At 36.6% G+C, this 22,500-nt stretch overlaps 1 protein-coding gene across 1 annotated transcript in view; it reads right to left on the bottom strand.

The window, feature by feature from the left end:
- RUNX1T1 (RUNX1 partner transcriptional co-repressor 1) overlaps nucleotides 1-22,500 on the bottom strand; it is a 108,282-nt gene that overhangs the window by 4,023 nt on the left and 81,759 nt on the right. The window contains exons 4-6 of the mRNA XM_032247775.1: nucleotides 17,309-17,492; nucleotides 12,188-12,378; nucleotides 1-1,484 (exon numbers count right to left, since the gene is read on the bottom strand). The exon at nucleotides 1-1,484 is cut by the window's left edge and continues 4,023 nt beyond it. Of these exons, the coding sequence (XP_032103666.1) occupies nucleotides 1,209-1,484; nucleotides 12,188-12,378; nucleotides 17,309-17,492 (651 nt within the window). The 3' untranslated portion in view covers nucleotides 1-1,208. The remainder of the gene's footprint in view (nucleotides 1,485-12,187; nucleotides 12,379-17,308; nucleotides 17,493-22,500) is intronic.

Raw genomic sequence — 22,500 nt, 5'->3', positions numbered from 1 at the left:
CATAGAAAGATACAGGTTTCTCACCAACTAGGAATAAAGAGACTAAATGTGGGCATATGGTTAAACTACAATGCATCTTCACATTTGTCCAACACATTTACAAGAAAAACACCATTGGGAAACCTCACAGGACAGAAGTGTTTTAACACCAAGAGAACTACTAGTTTTTAATTAAAAATCCAAACAGGGTGGGGTTGAAAAATTTTGGAAAGGGGCTGGAGCTGAAGCCACCATTTTTAAAATTATTATTTTTTTCAATATAAAATGAATGAGCTGGAATAGACCCAATGTCTTACTCTGTGGAACCTTGCAAAAGTGAAGAAACGTTGAAGGGTTATTTAGGGCAGCTGGCTGATGTCAAAACTGCCAGAATGCTAATTAACTGCAGGCTGAGTCTCTTACTTCTCTGTGTGTGTGTGTGTGTGCATATGTGTGTGTGTGTGTGTGTGTGTGTGTGTGTGTGTGTGTGTGAGTGTATGTAGATATATATATCCTTTTGTATTATGGCATTTTTTTTTCTTGCTGCTGTATTCATACATCCCACTGCAAATCATCTTTCATTTTTCATTCTGTTGACCTGGATATTATTATTTCTTTTCAGAAACAGGAAAAAAAACGAACATCTGTGTCTCCTTCCAATCTGCTGCACATCTGCGCATTTTGTAGCGGGTCTTCAAAGTTCAGTTAGCAACCCACGGACGCCATTCATCTTCTTGTTAAAATGTCTACTGCTGTATCCAATGCTCATGCCCTTGAGGGTTTTCTTTTTTTTTCCATTATTGTATATAAAGAACATTGTGACTTTTAATATTAGCATTTTTGCTTTCAACAGCAATTAGCAATCTCTTGGTTTGCTGTTTGGTAAAGCATCGGTTAATGAGGTCATCTAGTTTAAAATCCCAGCTACTTGAAAATAACAGGGAGGAGGTCAAATCTATCATTTCATGTTATATTCTCTGCTCTCTTTTCAGTTCTCTAAAGAAAAGATATCTTTGTTATCCACAATAAGTCATTACGACCCGTTACTGGCCCTCTGTATTACTACCACCTCAAGATACAGTTAGGTTCTCTCTTGCTGAAGTACTGAAATAGGATAATTCATCTAATAAACAAACAAACAAAAAAAAAACAACTTTGAGCATCTGAGGATGAGGAATTGGTTTCGCGTTGGTTGTGTTGTCTTTCCTTCGACAGTTCTGAGTTCATGTCTAGCGAGGGGTTGTCTCTATGGTGGAAGGGGTTCCCGGGGTGGTTGACCTCGGAGTGGCTGCTGGTGGTGTGTCCATTGGGCTCCCAGCCCCGCTGTTGGGCGTGACGGAGGAGCTGACTGCAGGTGTGTCTCCCTGCTGCTGGGCCTGCAGGGTCTGTCCACAGATGTGGTGGTGCTTCTCCCAGTCTTTGTGCTGGCAAAATGAGCCACAGTATCGGGCTGTGTTACAGCCACTGCAGGTTTCACTCGCTTTACGGCCACAATTCCAGCAACTCTAAAGGAGATGGCAGAAGGCAGCAAGATCCCAAATTAATACATGGTTAAGGCAATAGTGTGACAAATATGTTAGGCATCACTGTAGCCTTATTTGTAAGAACCATAGAGTCAGGATGAAAAATGCAGGTGTTCACATATGGATATACACACTAAACACAGAAGATGCATGTTTTGGTGGGATGATTGTCCAAACTGTTCTGCCAACAACTACTATGGCATTTAACAAAGTAGCTGAAGACCTTTTAAGTTCTTACTGTAACATCCTTTCTTTTTAGGTTTGGTTATCTTTATACATAAATTCTCCATTCATTCATACGGACTGGCAATTACTATCTCCAAATTTTTTCCCAATATGTGTACCACAATAGTCAGACACACAGATATATCTGAGCAGAAGCTTCTTCCTTTTACATACCAGAACCCTACCTCTATTGGATTCAAAGAAATGCAGTAGATAAAGGATTCTATTCCCTGCTCCTTCACAGACTAGGCAGGGTGAAGCAAAGTCCTTTAACCTCTGTCTGTTTTTAGTTCTTCCCACTGCAGCTATTCAGTAAACCTTACAACCACATGCTAGGACTGTGTTAAAATAACCCCGTTTACCTCAGCTCCCTGAAGGACAGGATCCTTGTTTTTTTTTTTTTTCTCTCTCTCTCTGTATCTGAAGCACCGAGAATGGTGCCTGATAGATAGTAAGTGCTCAATAGAGATTTGTGAAATGGATGCATTAGACTATGCCTAATTTGGCTTTTGAGAAATGAGAAATGCTAAAACTAGCCAAATAACAATTCTATTTGCACCGAGTTCCTTCCAGTCAAGGGAGCTGCTCTGCTGCTCCTTTGTGCCTCAGCAACTCTGGGAAGTCAGAAAAGCAGAGAGAACTGGGGCTCATCTGGGAGTGATGAGAACAAAACTCAGACCCTAGAAAGTTCACTGCCAGTTGTGGGCAGTGTTTTGCAAGACATGAGAAAATTAGGAATGAGGTTGCCGCCAGGACTTAAACTTTAAGATAAATGCATCGTGAATTAGAGCACCAACATACTAGAGACAGAAGAGCACCTGTTGTAGATAGGTCCTAGGCAGGGAAGGAGGAATGAGGAGGAAACTAACCTTCAGGAGTCCTCCTATGAGTGTGGTGGGAGGGGGACTTCAGAAAGCTGACCTTAAATGTTTAAATGTTCCTAGATTCTTTGGCAAGACCTACCCCATTATGCAAAGCTATAGTAAGTGATCTTAGCTTTATGTTATTCAACTTTTTTTATTCTTTATCTTCATTGGTTTTGATTACGTCCTTGAAAAACAAACTTCTGACTACAATCTGGTAAACCCAAACAGGTGATGCTATGTGCTTGTGTGATAAGAAAGATGTTTAAAGCCCTGACATAGGGTAGATATTGCAGGTCTCCCTACGGTGTTCAGGTCTCCCTACTGTGTTCTCTACATTTGCTTTTCTTCCAGTATACTGGTTATGTGGCTTAAGGTAAACTCATGAGCTGCTAACAATACTATACTCCCAGGAAAGGTCAGCCCATCACCCTAATGTATATAGCTTTACCACTATGCAAAACGTGCAAGGGAATTTATAGCAGCCATCCTAACTTGCTAACAAATAAATGGGCTCCCAGAGGCCTTCATGTGCTGGAAGCCTTTAAATTCAAGAACTCCAATTTAAAACTTTTAGAAACAGCCCAGCTCCATTTTCTTATTTCTTTAACCATCTGACATTACTAAATTGAGAGGAAAAGCTCAAACAAAAAACAGAAATAAAAAAGAAAAGAAATTACAACTCAACAAGGAAAAACAAAATAAAAATTTAAAATCTCAAACTCTGGCCAATGAGAGGTGTTTGAAGTAAATATGAGGAAATCTAGAAACTTGGTTGATACTGTCAATGTCATAAATAAAAATAAAATTTAAATGAATACTCAGTACTAAAACAAAAAAATTTTTCCTACTTCAATTAATTTAAGAAAATATCTCAATAGATGTGAACCTCTGATCAGAAGGTTCATTACCATAACTAGAAGCTCTCTCTCTGAAAATTAATTCAACTGCATTGCATGTACAATGGTTCCACAAAGACATGAGCAAAGGTAGGCCCACCCTTCAAAGCTGCGAGGTATGAAGTGCTCAGAGTGAAGTTTACTTCCTTGAGGTTTAGGCTTTTAGAGTAATGCCAGCTGGATCCTGGAACAAACTCAGCAAATAAGCGATATTCCTAAATTACACCAGAATATCCCAATTAGAGAACAGAGACTCACATCCAAAACAATATTTTAAGGAAATTAAACATCTAATCTGAGTCAAGTGGCTTCTTTAGGAAATACCCTGGTGTGAGTCCTATCTGTTTTTTGGCAGAGGCATGTTTTGGCAGACACAGGGTGGTAACTGTCCAATACTCAATGGCTCCTTCAGATTGAAATCAGATGTATGCAACATTCTCAATTTAAACTGATTAAACACACAGACTAAACCAGGTAATTACAGATGCATGTGCTGGGAAGTGGAAAGGGAGACGGAATGGGGGTTTCTTTATTTTTTAAAGTGTTTTCAAAGATGGGAACAATTTTACAAATAAAAAAGTGGAATTGTGCCAAATACAGAAACAGATGTTTTGGATCGTGAAGCTGCTGGGAATTGAGTCTTCTTGCCTAGTATTATCTGGTTCTGATCCAGGAGTTAAGGAGTCTGGCTAGTTTTACCTCTAGTTTCATTCTGAAGTTGTTTGATTCTATTCATTTACCACCCACCACTGGGGGACGGACACACACACACACACACACACACACACACACACACACATCTTCAGCTGTAGGAAGTTACAAAAAGAGCAATTTAAATGATCTGGTAAAAAAAGAAAATCTGTAAATTTTTATTTCCCTTGACCCTGCACTGCAATGAATGTGTAGGGAGCTTTAGCAAAGTGTTCAGCTAACAAAAGCTCCAAAGTGCATATTCGTTTTTAAAAGCTTATTAGAAAACAGAAAGAGCAATTTCTATAAATATATTTCTCTTGGATGGCTCCAGTGAATTTCTTGTTGACTAGTCCATACCTGCAAGGCTGATGCCTGATCAGTGGCACTCAGCCCCTGAATAGTCACAATTCTGGAAACAGTGGAAGGTGCAGAATCTTGTGAGTACTCCATTTGGATCACTCTAAGCTTTCTATTGTTCACAAAGGTGGAAACTGCAAATTGTGTCTAACATCCACGTGTCTATCCACAAGGGCTGGGATAAAGGCAGTCAATGGCTTAATTCAATTTTACATTTTCAATTTGTGCATTTTATATTCAAGATATTTCATTTGTTTATTCTACTTTTAAATGACTGAGCTTCCCTTTCATGCCTCTTAGGAGTGTTGTGACTGCAATTACCACCACAGTGTAGAAACTTCACAGATACCCATTTCATAGCTTATTTCATTCCCAAAGCTCATGGCACTTTATGGTATTCCCTTATTTGTGATAATGTTTTTCCCTTTTTGGCATAAAAAATATTTCCCTCCCTATCTGAAAAATAAGAATAAGTCAATTGACCAAAGTTCGGTTGTAACTCAGATGAAGAATTTATGGCTGCACACAAATCTCCTCTTTGCTAACTATACTAAAGGCTACATACAGAATCGATAGGTTGAAGCTTTTGAATGCCAACACCGCATATTGAAGATGTCTGACACTTTGTTTCAAATCAGCAATTCTCTTTCTCCCTAAGAAAACTATTTCCTTCATCAGAGAATGATCTTTCTGTTGTATAGGCATATATCCTTTCTGGTTCTTACTGCAGAAAAATATTTTTCTGAAAGACAAAATATCTTTTGTTTTGTCTCTTAATTGCTTTAAGTCTCTCCAGGTCTTACATATCTATAATTCTCCAGAAAAACTTGCAATGCATTGATGTGTAATTAAGTATAATAGAACGATTGTAATTGAAACTCCCCAAATGTTAAGAATCCTACAGAAGGCAAGACACTGACTTAAATTCACATTAAGATCACACCGTCATCAACTTGTATTGCACTTGATAATTTAAAATAATTTTCATACATATTTTGCAGTTCAGAAACTGGGGCCCTCAAAATAAATAATTTTTTAACAGTAAAAGGCTTGCCCCAAGTCACAAAAATATAAAATTACATAGCCAAAGTTTGATTCACCCAGATGTTTGGATTGCAAATTAAAAATACCCTTTCCAAAATGCCACACTTTGTCAATTTCAGATCTTTCTTAGATCTCATTCTGGCAGGAACAGGTTAGCCGGCACTTAACTCCCAAAAGTGGACAGAAATTGAATCCTAAATTTAGAGGCAGCAAAGACAAGGTGTCAAAGTATGTAATGAAAATGGCACAGGTTTCAAAGCCAGACCAACTTCATTTCATTTCCAACTTCATCGCTTAGTGGCTTTAGATCCACAAGCCAGTTACTTAGCTTCCTGGAGCAACAGAACATGTAAAGCAGGAATCATAACTGCAGGATTATTCAGGATTATGCCAGTGCTAAACACAGTGCGTGATATTCAGTAGGTCCTGAATAAATGGCAGGTATTAACATCACTCCCTCTTTTTGGTACTGACTGGAAGAAAGAGAGCAATCCTCACTCCAGATCCAATACCTTACAACCTTTAGAATTAGAAAGCTCATGGTCTCACTCATATTAAGTGCTATCACCCACGGGCACTGACACAGGAAAAAACATTAACTTACTCTCCTTTATACTTTATTAGTGACTAACAATTTCTTCTCCATCTTCATTTGCTGTTCTCAAAATTTGTGAAGATTTACCATTGCTATTTCTCTGTTCTTCCTTATTAAATGCGTTTTGTTGAAATTTCCACTAATTTTGGTTTCCTAGATACTACTAAAAAATTCTCTTTCATATACAATAACTTTTTCTGTTGTTTCTTCTTTTCCCTGTAACTAGTTGATGCTGAGGGAGGGAGGCATGCTGGCATAAAGAAAAGGAATATCCTTTTCTTCTCATGCTGCCCTTGTGAGATCTTGTGGTTTCAACGATCAGCTGTAAGCAAATGACTCTCAAGCCTGTTTCTCCCTGTTATCTTTTTCCGGAGCTTTGTGCCCCTTTCAAACTACCTGTTCTGTATGTAGCTCCACCAAGATGCTCCTCTAAGTCAGTATTCCCTAAACCCAACTCTGGTGGGGTCCATTTCAGTCTTTGGCAATACTTAGGCCCAAGACTTTGTCACTTCATTGCAAACCCCTCTTTCTTTAGCCATTGGAACCATTCAGTGCCAAAACCCACAGACTTTACTTCTGTGGTCTCTCTCCTTTCCTTTCCAATCACAAAGTCACTACTCTAATTCCCTCGCCCTTTTCCTTTCTTTCTTTCTTATACAGACACACTGCACACTTGTAAGGTGACTTTTCTTTAATAAAATACTTCTCATCTCATTTGCACCTCTCAACCACCTTGCAAAACAGGTAGATCACATAAACTTTATCCCAAATTTCACAGACGAGAAAACCAAAGCTTCAAGAGGTGAGCAAAAAAGGGTCAATCTCAGCCCAGTGCTCTGTCTACTATACCATGAACATCTATGGAATCAAACAGCTGGCCTTTTAATAGACAGATAGATATAACTGTAACACGGAATCATAGCTCATGCTCTGAGAACTCCAATTTTTTCTGGAAATCAAGTGGTCTGATGAGACTGTGAAGGCTTTGACAGGACCCATACTGTGAGGCCCCTATGTTTTATTCAGGGTCTATACAGTGGCATTTCCAATTTGGCCAAACCACAGATTCCGCTGAGGTTGGTATAACTGTGAGCTCTGCACCTATATAAGAATGGCAAATAAAGGCTGCTTTAATATGGGGGGAAAATATCCCTTTGTTAGTTTAAAACTCTAAACTATTAGAACAATAAAAGTATTTATCTGTTTCTGTGCTCACTTGCAGTTTCTTGCTTCAATCACCTAAGCCAGTATAAGGTATGGATTTGAAAGAAAGCTGTAAAAGTTTCCTTGAAAAGAGCTGTAATCTGAGAGCATTCACTGGAAAAAGCTTTGTCTGTACACAGATAGTAAATGGAAATATAGAAAAAATAAAACAGTTTAAGATGATCAGATTCAGTGAATTTCTGATTTATGCTAATGCCGGCATTATATTCTGGGTTAAACATATAATCCACGGGGAAAAGAGAAAGTATAGTGAGCATCACATTGCTTAGGTATCTGCCACAAGTCCAGTGTCATTCTAACTGATAGTAATAACAAGTATCAGCCTATAAATCCAAGTAAATTTGAGGACTAGGTAGAAATAATCATGAAGTCTAATGAAGAATAGATACAGTAGTACACAATCAGGAAAAAACAAACAAACAAAATCCTCCCATTCCTGCCATGCAGCTATTTAGAGAGTGGCCTGAAAGCCGGGCTACCTGGGCTAAGGACCAGCTCACACTTACTGACCATGAGACACTCAGCAAGTGGCCTAACCCCTCCAAGACGAGCTTTTTTATCCATAAAACAAGGAAAATAATACTATCTACTTTGTCAGAGCCGATGTGAGAAGTAAACAAACTAAAGTATGGAAAGCACTTTATACCATGCCTGGTGCAGAGTTAAACAATCATTGTAGGTCTTCTTATTTCATCTCAGGCAAAACACACTTCATGCAACCTTCAAAAACTCTGCTGACTGTGGGTTCCCATGAGCTTGGGACAGCCTGGTTTACAGGACTGGTCTGTCCCAGAGAGAGCACCCTTGCTTACTCCAAAAAGCATCCCAGTTTGAATACATTATATGGCCCCCTACAAATAACAGCCATGTGTTATTCATTCCTGCCTCCAAGCTGCCTTTCTGCTGGTCTCCCAAAATTAAATGTTCTCAACTCTGCTCCTCCTTCTGAAACATTTCCACTGTCAATCTTTCAGAACTACTGGTTTTTCTAAGCAGAATGAGCATCATTAGCTCCATTTTATACCTGTGAAAATTGAGGGAGAAGAGAAAGGGTAAATTCAGAAATTACAAAGAGAAGAATTCAGAGATATCTGGAGTTTACACAAATAGCTCAGAAGAAACGTATAAATGGCCAAGCTAGGCCTAGAACTCTGGTCTGATTCTGAAGCTCAGATTCCTTGTTAAAGTCACTATGAAGGAAAGAGAGAATAATAAAATGTGTGTATCTAACCACATATACATCGTTATATATTTGGCTTATTAGTTTACACATGACCTAGGTAAGAGATGGGCAGATGTCTACAATAGGAGGTGGCTTCAAATAAAGAAAGGGAAAGGGAGAAAAGAATATTGTTTCAATAGGAATACTTCAGTATATATTGTGATTTTTAAAAACCTGGGGTAAATATAACCAGATAATAATGTATTGTGTTATCACTTTCAAAAACACTTTAAAAAAAATCTTTTAAAACACCTTGTAAGGTAAGTGAATATCATCCCATTCCTTAAGAAGAAATGGAGGCTGACAGGAGTAAAATAAATTTCCCAAGGACCTCTTAGACAGTAACTGAGCTGGGACCATAATTCAGGTCTTCTGGGTCCTCATCTCAGATTCTTTCTGCCACACCTATCTACCTCTGAGCTCTGCTAGCAAAGATGATCATTTGATCACGTAAACATGGCCTTTAAGGGGTGGAACATTCAACTTATCATGGAAGCCAGGACACTTGACAGTAGAAGGGGGTACTCATAATAATTATATGGGACACTAGGTGTCAATGGACAGTTCCACCCAAAGTGGGATGGGTGGTTGCCTTGCACTTTAGCTTACAGTGCACTTTACTGTAAATTTTACTCATTAAACTTCTAAGAAATGAGAATTTTCATTTTTCTTAGAAAACAAAACAATTCATATAATACTTAAAGCAACATGCAACATGGACCTTATTGGGTGTCAAATGGTTAATGTTCAAGAAAACTCCTGAACATAAAAACATAGATGAGGATTCTGAGAAGAACTAAACTATCTTCTCTGCACATACAGTCCTGACCTAACAGAGTCCCCACCCTGGGGCCAACAATGGTGAGACCCAGAACAGGGAGCTCTATCATAGTCCAAGGAAGCCAGATGTGTTCTGGCTCCATCCTGAGGGAACAAAGGGAGCTTTGTACACTAGTAGTGACTTACAAGTGCCACTGCTGAAGTGGCTTCTGCCAGCCTGCTTCTGTTAAAGGGTGCACATTCCTGAGTGTGAGGAAAGAGCAGGGTGCAGAAAAGTAATACCTTGGGTTTAAAGTTATGTCCTCATTTTGAAGGGGAAAAAGTGTTTTACTAACAAATTCAAGCCAACAACCAGGCAAAAGGTATGGCTGACCAAAACCTGCCTCCTGGCACTTGAACTGTTCTTGTACGTTGTCATCCCTTGGGAATGAAGGACATGAACTTTGGGTTATTTAATGGATTAACCCTTTACTTCTTTAGGTTGATTAATGAATTAACCCTTTGCTTCTTGGTCAAGTCCCTGGACAAACCACTTTTCTAGTATGTGTGTGCAGACTTATGTGCAAGTCCAGAGGATTCTCAGCTTTATTCAAATGAAGTCTTTCTTCTGTCTTTTTTTCTTCTATTCTTGGAAAATTATTTACATTATTTTTGGAGGAAAGAGGCTTAATCCTTCTAGAGATGATTCCTCCCCAAGTATTAAAAGTGGTCTTGCACTTTAAAGAATAAGAAACCAGACCTAAGTTGCCTGTCTTTACCTGCATCCAAAAATTATCTTAATGATACTTATGAAAAGATCCTTATTTCACTGTTACGAAACAACATAGGGACTGAAAGCCTGCTGTGAGATCCTGTTGAGGCTCTGCCATTTCCTAGCTGTGTAACTTTAGCCAGGTGAGTCTCCTTATCCATAGCATGACTCACGGCTCAAGCCATACACCAGACACTTCCACTCATCTTCAGATCATGATAAAATCGAAGCTTTTAGAAGTTCAGTGGTTTTCTCACAAATCACAGAATTGTAAGAATTGGAGTCAGGAATTAAATTTGACCTTCTGAATTCCAAACCCTTTCCTCTACCACGGTCTGCTTTAAAATTCTTGGGAAAGTGTCATTGAAGACAAAAATAATGCTATGTTAAATATCAGTTCCCCCAAGAGGTAAAAACAAACAAACAAAAACAAAACAAAAACCCAATTATTACAGAAGATAATTTTTACATAAGTAGTAGATCTGACTGAATAACCTACCATGGATACTGTTTAACAGTTTATTTACGATGCTAAATATTGGTGGCAAGATCATATATTTTTCTGCATAGCTTTTAGGAATAAAGACACAAAGCTTATAAATGCTGACAGAATACAGCATGTAAGTGCCTGAATACAAAGACTTAATTGACAATTTCTTCCTAGACATTTGTCTTTAGAATTTAGTGACCTAAAAAATACTCTTAATATACCTAACATCCCTAAAATGTTCATGTGAAAGTGATAGTTTTAATGATGACATCAAGTGTGTCTCACGATATTGCATATTTGAATAGAGAAGGACAAATTCTCCTCAAAAGATGCTAATAATGTTCTCAAAATAAAAAACACAAAACAAAGTCCTTCTATCTTAGCCACAAGATACCAATACAACTGAATTTATGTCTACTTTAATTGAACAATGGAAAAGTCAGCAGTTAAAGGGCAGATAAACTTCCCTTTGTCCCTCTTTTCCTGAGAAACTTTTAAATGTTGAAAATCAATTCCTTTTGTCCCCTTGTTATTCATCTGCTACACATTAAATAGAAACTCTGGGCATTGAGTGATTCCTGCAGAGTCTTTCATCTACAGAAAAGCCTGGTACAAATTAAATACTTACTCTCCCTCACAAATTATAGATATGTATTGTAGTAGACCATCGATTTATCAGTCCATGCCACTGTGAGTTCAGCTTGGTGAGAGCAGCCCATTGTAGTCCTTTATCTAAAGTTACTCTGGGGTTGAGAATTGTGATGGTATATTAATTAATGTGGAGCATTACTATTCTGCTCTGATTTTATAGGCTGTATTTTTAAAATCATTTTGTTTGATATTGCGTTTTGGTTACTTTGTAGATCTTTGAGCCATGTAGGCTAGCTGTGTGTGTGTGCGTGTGTGTGTGTGAGAATTACTATATTGGAACAATAATATGTGTAATATTACCGCTAGCAGCAATATTATGCTATGAAATGACCACATATGAGTTATCACAAATAATGTAGAAGTACAGACTGTCTCCAAGTTTTCTTAGAAATATTCAGTTGATGCAAACATTGTTTTAGCATTGGACTTTAAGACCAATAGCTAAGGCAGTGTTTTCAATCCCAAGCCTGCCAGATGTCTTTGGAGATCACAGCTTACACAGTATCTATTAAATCTCTTCAATTAGAAGGCAAGCATACACATACTCAAATGCACACATACATAACACACACACACACACACACACACACACGCACACAGACACACACAGCTGAGCTATGAATCTCTAAATAATGCTGGGAAATTATAAGAATTTCACTTTAATTGGTAACCCACTAAACATTCAAAACCTTTTTTGGCAAAGATTAAGTGTTCAATAAAAAGACAAATGTGATAAGCTCTTGGCCAATTCCACGAGTACCTTGACTTTCCCCAAACTGTTCTAACATTTTTTTCCAAATATTTGTCTAAACTGATCACCATAAATAAAGAATGAGCACTCAAATCAATGAAAACTATCTTTTTCATTTGGAGGCTCCCAAGACACCTCACCTCGCTCGAATCCTCCTGCTGATTGATAACTGCCAGCGCATCCTCTGCTGCCTGCCGCTTGGCCTCGGCGACCGTGCGCTCCATCTTGGCCCGCTCCGTCGTGATCATGTCATGGGCTTTCCGCTCTGCCTCAGACACGGCCTTCTGCAGCTCTGTCATCGCCTGGCGCTTCACCTCGTTGACAGCCTCCTCTGTGTGCCAGTCAGGACAAACCAGACAAGAAAACACCTCTCGGTTAGCTCAGGACATTGGATATGGATTTCTTTTCTTTTAAATCTTTTTTTTTTTCTTTTCGGGTCAGGTATCACTATGTTGTCCAGCCTGGTCTCAAAACCCTGGGCTCAAGTGATCCTCTGCATCACTCTCCCCTAGCAGCTGGAATTATAGGCACCTGATAGCTACCATGCCCACTATCTGATTACTTTTATATAGAATTCTATACAACGAGCATGACTCTCATCCAAATTATTGGGCAGTTTCAGCAGTCTAAAAACTAGCAGATCTAAGAATTAAAGGACAAGGACATTCGTAAGAAACCTGCCTGAATAATTAAGACCCATAACGTTAGTTTTATACAATGCTGTAAGTTAATACTAATACAGGAAGATCCACAGATAAAGCATTCAGAAAAAAACATAGGGCAACAATGGATTTTACACATACACAAATAAGTGCAAACTATGAGTTGCTGGCAAAAACCGCAACACAATAGTGAAAATGTAACTCAGATGGCAATTAAGTTACTATAGACTTTTTAATGAAAACCACTGCTGTAACGGATGATCCAGTTTTACTTTTGAAAAGTCATTTCCTGAGTAATATGAGTATGTGCCTTTATAGATTAAATGATAGAGGTTTTTAAAAATAATCTCCTTTCTACATTTTAAGCTGTTGTCCATTTACTTTACCAAATATACACAGTGGTTTTGCATAACCAACTGTTGCACTAGACAAATATAACTGAATCATACCACAGGCCAAAACAATCAGGCCTGACTACAAATCTGCAAGGTGTCAAGCTCTTTATTTTTGGCTGAGGAAAGGGTGCAAAGATTCAACTAATGTAGAACATAAGATTGACAACTAAAACAAGTAATTTCCATTTAAAAAAATTAACTGTTCTAATTAACAGGGGAAAATATCCTCCCCCTGAATTAGTTTATCTAATTTTCATCTTTATTCAAAGCAAAATGACAATGATTAATTGAAAATTTAATAAGCAGTAATTATTAACTTGGCAAACCTAGTACCAATTAACACTCTATTAAAACTAATTATGACATGTTTCATTCAAGTGTTTGCACTTAATTGTTTCACCCACTTAAAAAGCACCTTAATTAAATGTTCTGTTTAATTAAAAACACAGATTCCTAATAAAAATGTTTTACTGTAGATTAAAAATGTAAGAGATGCAAGTACTTCTATGGTTTCTTAAATTCCTATGGTTTATTTCACACATCTATATAGTCCATGACTTGAGAATCATCAGAAGCTCTCCATTGGTAATTAATTGTCATGACTTTTGTAGCCTCTGTCATTTTAGCAGCATTATATCTGAAGTACATTTGTTTACAATTACTGTGTGCTGGGTTTTATAAACTAAAATATAAGTAAAAAATTCATACTAGAAATAGTAACTAAAATATATTAAGCTTTTGTTAGCTGCTTTAAGGTATGCATTTAAAATCTGTGTAGAATCAGAGCACTGCAGAAAGCTTACAGCACCTTCTTCACCAGGAGGTGAAAAGATGCCTTTATTACCCTATCATAAATGACCTGGGGCACAAGGGAAGTACTGCCCTTCTAACTATACAGTCAGGGTCTAATTTAGTTTGAATATTCAAGGTGAATTAAAATTCTATCTAAGTGGTAATACAGGACAATAATTTTTGCTTACGATCAAAGCTGTAGCTTGACTAATTGTATATGCAAATCAGGCAATTTATATTTAAATTATGCATTCCTATTCTAATCCCACAGGCATATACAGATCAGCAAAGAGAATTGGTAGGACATTTGCAAGGTGCTTGAATATTTATTACCAACTGCAAACATTCTGATTGTGTAAAAAGAAATATACTGGAGAAAACATTCAGTTACCATTTTAAAACAATCTTTATGTTAGATTTTTTTCCAGTTTCATGAAGACCCCTTGTAACTTTTGAGCACATTTGTTACTTTTGCTTTAAAAATACTACTTTTAGAGGAGAAGTGATGTGGCTGATTTCTAATCTTTAAAAATGTATGGTTATGCTATAATATTGTATTATTGGGGGCAATGTGAAAGATTTGCATAGGGTCTGCAGATGAAATAATAGTGTTATATCAATTCTGAATGTCTTGATTTTGGTAACTGTACTGAAGTTACATAGAATATTCTTGTTCTTGGGAAACTGAAACTCAAATCATTTAAGGTAAGGAGAAATTATGTCTGCAACTTACTCGCAAATGATTAGAAATATATATACATCTCAGGAAGAGAATGAAAGAGGAAAAGAGATAATACTAAAGCAAGTATGATAAAATAAGGGAACTAGGTGAAAATTAGAGGATTTTTTTTGTAACTGTTTTGCAACGTTTCTACATGTCTGAAATCATTTCAAAACAAAATGATGCAAAAAGCTATATTATGTACTTTCAAGCACAGGGTATACTTTCTGTAATTACAATTTTCTGTGAAAGTGGATGTATTCATTATGCTACATCAAGTTTTGGGAGTTCTTCCCCTTTTGTATTTTTCAAATGCTTTATTTACCTATCTTTTGCAACAAAAATATGTATAATAATTTCATTGCAAAGCACACTTTGTAGGTTTTCTTCAAAAAAAATTTTTTGCCCATAGCCAATTTTAGAAAGCTAGGATAAAAGCTTTCGAATTATAACAAGCTGAGTGCAGATGTCACATTCTGCCCTTGGTGTTTTCATCATGTTGGATGCCTTGACACTGAACACTAGAAATGCCATTTAAGAAGCCTATAAAGATAAATATTATAAGTAGTTACTGGAGATTACCAGATGAAACTGTCATCCGTACTTTCAGGATTTAATATACCCCTTAAAATTTAGCATCATCCATAGAAAACTATTCCCAAACTGTTTTTAAGCAGCAGTTTAGAGATAACACTGTGAGAGAATACAAAAAAATAATGTCATATTTTAGACTGAACACCTATCGTAGATGAAAGACACTGTAATGAATAATCTAAACACTTCCTTGATATGGTTTAATTAGAGAGTGCAAGCACACAACAGAAACAAGTAGTGCTCTTTCTCTACTCTCTTAAGTCCCCAAAACCTAAATTACACCCAGAATTAGGTTTAAAACCCCCCAAAACAGACAGTAAAGAAAAATAATGGTGGATTCAATAGATAACAATATGTCATGTAGGAAAAAATAAACAACTGATTAAGTGGAAAATACATAGTGCAGCTTTGAATCTGCGTCCAATTGCTTACCACTTATGGTAGGACTTCCTTTATAGACAGCTATTCAAGTTGACTTTCCAAGAAAGGTGCTATATTCAGGAAAATCTGTTCTCACTTAATAGCACTCAAACAAAGACTTGAGCAGATAATAGCACATAAGAAATCTGGATTACACAAAACCTTACTGGCACTTTTTCTTTATGAACTATCAAGAATTTAATTTAAATATACTTAAGAAGGAAAGTGCAGAGAAAAGACTCACTCCTCTGAATATAAAGTCACCCTTCCACTGTCCAAAATGACAATCATTTGTACCGCTTATTGGAATAAGTTGCACTGACAGCTTAGAAGTGGAGGAGAAAAACGGTCACGAGGAAGATGTATCAAGTCTTTTCAGGTAGGTGGCACTTGGCATATTTTTAACAGCTTGGGAGTACCACATGACTATTACCATAAATCTGGTAAAACTATGCAGTTGAGTAACATATATATTTTAACCTTTAAGCTAAATGGACCTATGTAATTTGCATGTTGGATGTTCAAGATGGCTTTCTGATTCTTAATCTAAGTTACTAAACCTAGAATGCTATCAGAATTTAAAGCTCATTATCACTCTTAAAAAAATAGGTATTTCTTGGAAAATGTATAAAAATACTTGCATAAGATACATGTGTTTAGAGAGTCAGCAAGTTACACAGAACTACAAACACAGCTGAGTGAAAACCCAAAGAAAAATCTTCTGTAGAAATAAAAAAACACAACAAAAAATATGTCCCCTGACTCTTCGATTTGTACTGTTTGTAGAAGTAGCATTTCCCAGTTTCCCAACTCAAAGAGACAAACTACTTTAAGAGTTAGAGTTACAGTAGCTCAAAGCCACAGTATGTTTTTCACGTCATCTTTAACTCTTGAAACAGACTTATGTTTCATCTCCTGAGCTGGTTTTCATAAAGCTTTTTGCTTGCTAGGTAGTTCACCAAGATTCTCACAGATTTGGACCTATTTAAGTGCAATAACAAATCTGTGGGTCATGAGGAACTTTAAATCTACTATTACAAAATATAGAGCAGCATCTCTTAATGGAAAATAGGTAGTGTACATGAAAAGCAAAAATAAATGTTTAGTAACTTTGTTATTTCACTTAAAGAGTAATTTAGCTCTGATTGTTGAATACTAATTAGTATAGAAGAATGATTTTAAAAGTTTATTGTAACCAAGAAATTATCTGAGTACTTTCACAAGTCAACCTGACTTAATGTGTTTTTGTTTTTTTTTTTAAGAATGCAAGAGAAAAGGCTGAAGCATGCAATTTAATTTCTAAAACACTGGGGTTTTCTCATCAAAATAAAAAAAATGCATGCAAGCTAAGACCTCCTATGCCAAGTTTCAGCCTGAAATCATTATGGCCCTGAAAAAATTGAGTTTTATAATGGAAATATTGCCAGCCTCTCAATTATAGTGAAACTGGCAGATGTTACTAAAATAAAAATGATTTCATCTTGTAATCAGGCCTGGTTTAAGAATATTAATCAGGTGTTTTGTTTTGTTTTGCTTTGTGGTTTTTTTTGTTTTGTTTTGTTTTTGCTGTTGTTGTTGTTAGCAGTAAAGTCCTTTCTTGTCATTCCTCACATCACTGCATTAACAACTGCACACAGCTGCCAGAACACGAAACTCGTGTTTTTAAACAATTCTTACCAGCTTTCTTCCAGATCTCCTCTGGCACGTATCCAGACGCAGGCCTGTGAAGGAATTCCCGATGCGCGTCTATGAAAAGGATGGGAAGGGGGTGGAGAGAGGAGAGTACTGTAAGCACACTTGTGTCATCGCACAGAGTGAAAGTAAGCAATGCCCATTCTCCTTTCTTCTCTACAAAAACATAATTTTAAAAGGCTAAACATTTCACTTCTTGAAAATAACACAAAAATAGCAAGACCTGTCATCAGAGCCCAAGGAAAACTGAAGGTCATTGGTCTAAATGCCATGCATGCTCAAAGCCAAAGCGACTTGATTTTATTATACAATATAATGTTTGGGAACACTGTTCTCAGCACTCTCTCACTAAGGATGCATCTATAGATATATTTTGTTAAGGAAAATAAATTGTATTTGGTAGTTTTCCTTTCAAGAGTCAAATTGGTAGTTAAAAAGTCAAATGTTCAGGTAATATAATTTCCATAGAGCTCTGATTCTGCCACCTTTCAAAGAAGAGCAAGCTCTACTCTGTGGCTAACCAGTTCTCACACTTAATTAATTCTTAAAAATCTCAGTAAGCATTAAAATTTTTCATCCAAATTAGATCATATGGATTTGACATGGGTGGATGCCAGAAAGACTCATTAGAACGGATTCACAGACATTCTGTTGAGCAAAGAGAATTAGCCCATGCTTTCCAGAAAAGGAAATGAAGTTCCACTTTAAATTAAATGCTGTGCTTACTATGCTTGTCAAATTTTAAGTTTGAGAAACTAATAATAACTTTCATATAGGAATGCTAACTCCTAAAATGATACGTTCATGGAAAAAACATGAAACATTCTGTGGTTTTTACATATGCTCAAAAGTAAACAAAGTGTATACAGTCTTCCATAACTAGAATATGCATTGCATATCTTCCATATTGGATTTTCAATGAAAGCCTTCTTATTTAGAAGAGTTCAGTAAGAAAAAAAATCATTTCAACTGTTATAAAACATAATTATTAAGCCCATGATAAATCCTGAGTAAAACTGAAATTTCTCTACGTGTACAGTAAATGTTGAGTGGCAGATATTTTTAAACAATACTTTATCTAACGGTTATGTTGAAGATCAAGAAATTCAGTAAAGTATTCTATATTTTATGGTGCTACACAATGTCAAAAGTAAGCACGATCAGTTAAGCTAAGTGTATGTTGTTACATTTGAATGCTTTAAATACATCTGAATGCTTTGAACTCTTGCAGGACACATAGACTATCAACTGGCAAGAACATTAGATTTTCTCAATTATTCTGAATTAGCAAAAACTTCCTATGGCTTGGTGAAGAATATATGGAAACTCTCTGTAACATCTTTGCAATTTTTTAATCTAAAATTATTCCAAATTTTTAAAAGTTTATTTTCAAAAGTTTACACTGTAATATTATGACTACTTAATAAAAAGATGGACTGGAAATTATGCATTCTCCTGCGTGCATTCATTTCTATAAAGTAAATGACAAAAATAAAAATGTTTTTACTGAAATAACTTCCAATCTTAAGGCAAGATAAAACTGGTACATAAATTATCTAAAAGAAATGTGATACAGCTAATTAGCTTTATCAAGATTATCTTCCTTATCACTATAACTATTTCTAGAATAAAGTACAATCAAGTTCATATTTAGCCATGTGACATAGTACAACACAGAGATTTACTTATGACAACATTTAAAGACAATTTTTAAGAAGACAAGACTTTGATTTAAGCATAATTTATTGGATAAGAATAAGAACAGATCTGTGAAGTCTGAAGATAGAAAAAACTTGACTCCAAAGTAGCAATTATTTTTCATTTATTATGTTAAGAGACCTGTAGTTCATAAAAATTATTTTTTTCTGGTTTTTTTTTTTGAGACAGAGTCTTGCTGTGTTGTCTAGGCTGGAGTGCAGTGGCACAGTCTCAGCTCACTGCAACCTCCGCCTCCTGGGTTAAGTGATTCTCCTGTCTCAGCCTCTAGAGTAGCTGGGATTACCGGCACGTGCCACCAAGCCCAGTTAATTTTTGCATTTTGTAGAGATGGGGTTTCACCAGTTGGCCAGGCTGGTCTCAAACTTCTGACGTCACGTCACTCAGCCTCCCACTGTGCTGGGATTACAGCCCTTCCAAAGTACTGAGATTACAGGTGTGAGCCACCATGCCCAGCCTATAAACATTATTTTTTGATAAATAGCCAATCATTATGATAAAGAACAGAAAAAGTGATGTTAAGGTATCCAAAGTCCATGCATGAAAGATACTAATTACCAGCCCCAGGCAACATAGGCTGAAGAAAGTTAGTTCTAGCACCCAGTGAAACCAGCTACTGACCATGGAACAAAAGGGATGTTAGTTTGTCCACGTCTCAGATGCCTCATCTCTAATAAAGTGAGGACAATACTACTATTGTTTGAGAGCACTGCTCTGAGTATTGAAGGAGGTACCTCCTATTACATGCATACCGTAAACTCTCATCAGCTGGTGCTTGCTATTATCCTCATTATTATCATCATTATTATTACTTAGTAGGTGGTCTAGTAAGAACAGCTATATAACTATTTCCTTATAAATAACTAAGGTGTAAAGAGTATTTTAAAGTTTATCTTTTCTCTCAATATTAAAAATCCAAATAGCACAAATTTTGAAGAGAACAAAGCCACTGAAGAAGTCTGGATTAAGCAATATACACTAAGTAATTTGTTAAACTCCCAGAGTCTATGTCACTTGGAAATAGACAATATTTCAATAGTTCACAATTCATGCCTTTGTCCTTGGAAGCAAAATCCTCAGATTTCTTAGATGATACTTACAAAAATTTTACTTGAGCCTCACCCATGGAATGTGTATAACACCCAAATTGACTCAAATATGAACGTGCCGGGCTCAGCTGACCTCCCACCTTCTGTGGGTTGCACAGCAGGTGTCCTGAGGGTACGTATACCATACTGGAAAGTTGTGCAATGTTTCTTGCCTACATCTTCCTACATTTCTCACTGACATTGCCATGTCCACATAGGCCCAAACTTCAACTGACCTAGAAACCCAATAGCAATGCCGAAGCCAATCATGCAAAAGTTTTCTTAATGCTAACTACTTTCCAAAAGACATTTTTTTCAAAACAGCGGAATCTAAAGGTAAATAATTATATACATATATATATATATATATATATATTTTTATTTTTTTTACAATATCCTCTCTAGTTGAAAGTTAGAGTACTTAATAAACATGAGTTCTACCAACAGAAAGAACAGACTGATTGGTAGCAGGTGTACTCTTCAGAAATCTATTTGATACCCTGATGAACACTACTTTAACAGTTACAGAAACCAAATGACTAACATATTTAATATCTCCTCTTCTGATTAAGCAGCAGAAATTCAGAATCTATATAGGGAAAACTGAGTTTGAAAAACTAAACAAAGGACAATTCTCTCCAAGGACTTTATTACTTTAGAATACTGGCTATTCTAGACACATCTACATAAAACACCTTAAGATTCTAAGGCTTAGATTCTAAAGGAGCTAATTCTTAACCATTAACTCTTAACCACCCACAAAATATCAGTTGCTATAAAAATGAATGGTCATTCTGAAATGTAGTGGTAGAAACAAAGACAGAAGAACCTATATGAGATGGTTTAAAATGTGAACATATATGCAACTACTGAAAGATGAAAAAAATATAGAAAAGTCCTTCTAAATTAAGTCTAGCTTGCTTTGGGATACATATTGCTTGGGAGGTGACAGAGAAAGAGGATGAAGGGAGACTCCTGAAAATAATCCACATCTATGAAGAGAGGAGACCAGGCAGAGTGACTGAAAATGGTGTAAGAAATGTGAAAGAACAGAAAGAGCAATCTATGATGTATGAAAGAGATGGAAGATGCACTACACTTACGACAGGATGGAGACCATTGGATACTAGATACTGCAAGGGCCGCCATCAATATACATGAAGGGATGAGCTGATAGCCTTTGGAGAAGCAATGTGACCTCATATGACCCAGGACAGCAATGCTCAAAGCTTGGCAGCACCTAGGTATGGCCTTCATCCTGTAGTGGGCAGAATGAGGCTATGATCATGATAATATCTATTACAAAAACCATCAAAAGAAAGAAAGAGTTAAGTGATTTTATCTTTACAAATGCCACTTGTTTTTAAGGATAATACATTCAGAAATCTTCACACTAGGTTTCAGAAGCCCAAATCCAACCTAGAAGCCAGCAACTGCTTTAGGGTTTCCTCCTTTTACAACAAACATGTTTAATGTTCCAGGAAGTGACCATCTCTGACGGACATATTTAACTAATAGTCACATCTTTTTGAACCCACTATAGTTAAGTACAGTAGGTATTTGCATTATGAAGTCAGTTGAATGACTGTGAGATTAATTTCATGATGCGATTTAAAGAAATCAATATGAGTACAAAACTACAAACATTTACATGCAAATACACAAAGAATAACTTGTTTGTGATTTTTATATTCTGAGAATATAGAAGTTGAAATATTTCTTTGGCTGTGAGAAATCTACTTTTCTATACCCTTGTATTATGAATTAAAGCCCGAAAGGTACAACAGATTAACTATATTTAAGACAGGATTCTTTTCTAATCTCTGTGCCTATTAAAGTAGCCACCTGGTTAGAAGTACTTTCCAGATGAAAAAATACTGATGAATCCACTGTTACTTCACAATCTTGAATGCCAAGGAAAATTTTTACTAGTTTCATTTACTACTATTCTTTAAAGCTCTTCTTGATTTTATTTTTTTTTAATTAATTATTTAATTTTTTCAGACAAGGTCTCACTCTGTCACCCAGGTTGCAGGGCAGTGGCACAAACACGGCTCACTGCTACCGTGACCTCCTGGCCTCAATGAATCCTTCCATCTTAGCCTCCTGAACAACTGGTACCACAGGCATGCACCACCATGCCCAGCTAATTTTTTGATTTTTGGTAGAGATGGGGTCTCACTAAGTTTTCCAGGCTGGTCTCAAACTCATGGACTCAAGGGATCCTCTCACCTCAGCCTCCCAAAGTGCTGGGATTGTAGGCATGAGCCACCACGCCCCGCCGAAAGCTCTTTTTGAGGGTATACATCTAAATAATATCTAAGCCATAACACGTCTACTAAGTGTCAAGCACTGTCCCATATGTTTTTTTTT

The sequence above is a fragment of the Sapajus apella genome, unplaced genomic scaffold (assembly GCF_009761245.1).
Source record: "Sapajus apella isolate SASKATOON/1434 unplaced genomic scaffold, GSC_monkey_1.0 scaffold3, whole genome shotgun sequence".
In the NCBI taxonomy this organism is placed as follows: domain Eukaryota; kingdom Metazoa; phylum Chordata; class Mammalia; order Primates; family Cebidae; genus Sapajus; species Sapajus apella.
This window is presented reverse-complemented; position numbering and strand designations above follow the sequence as displayed.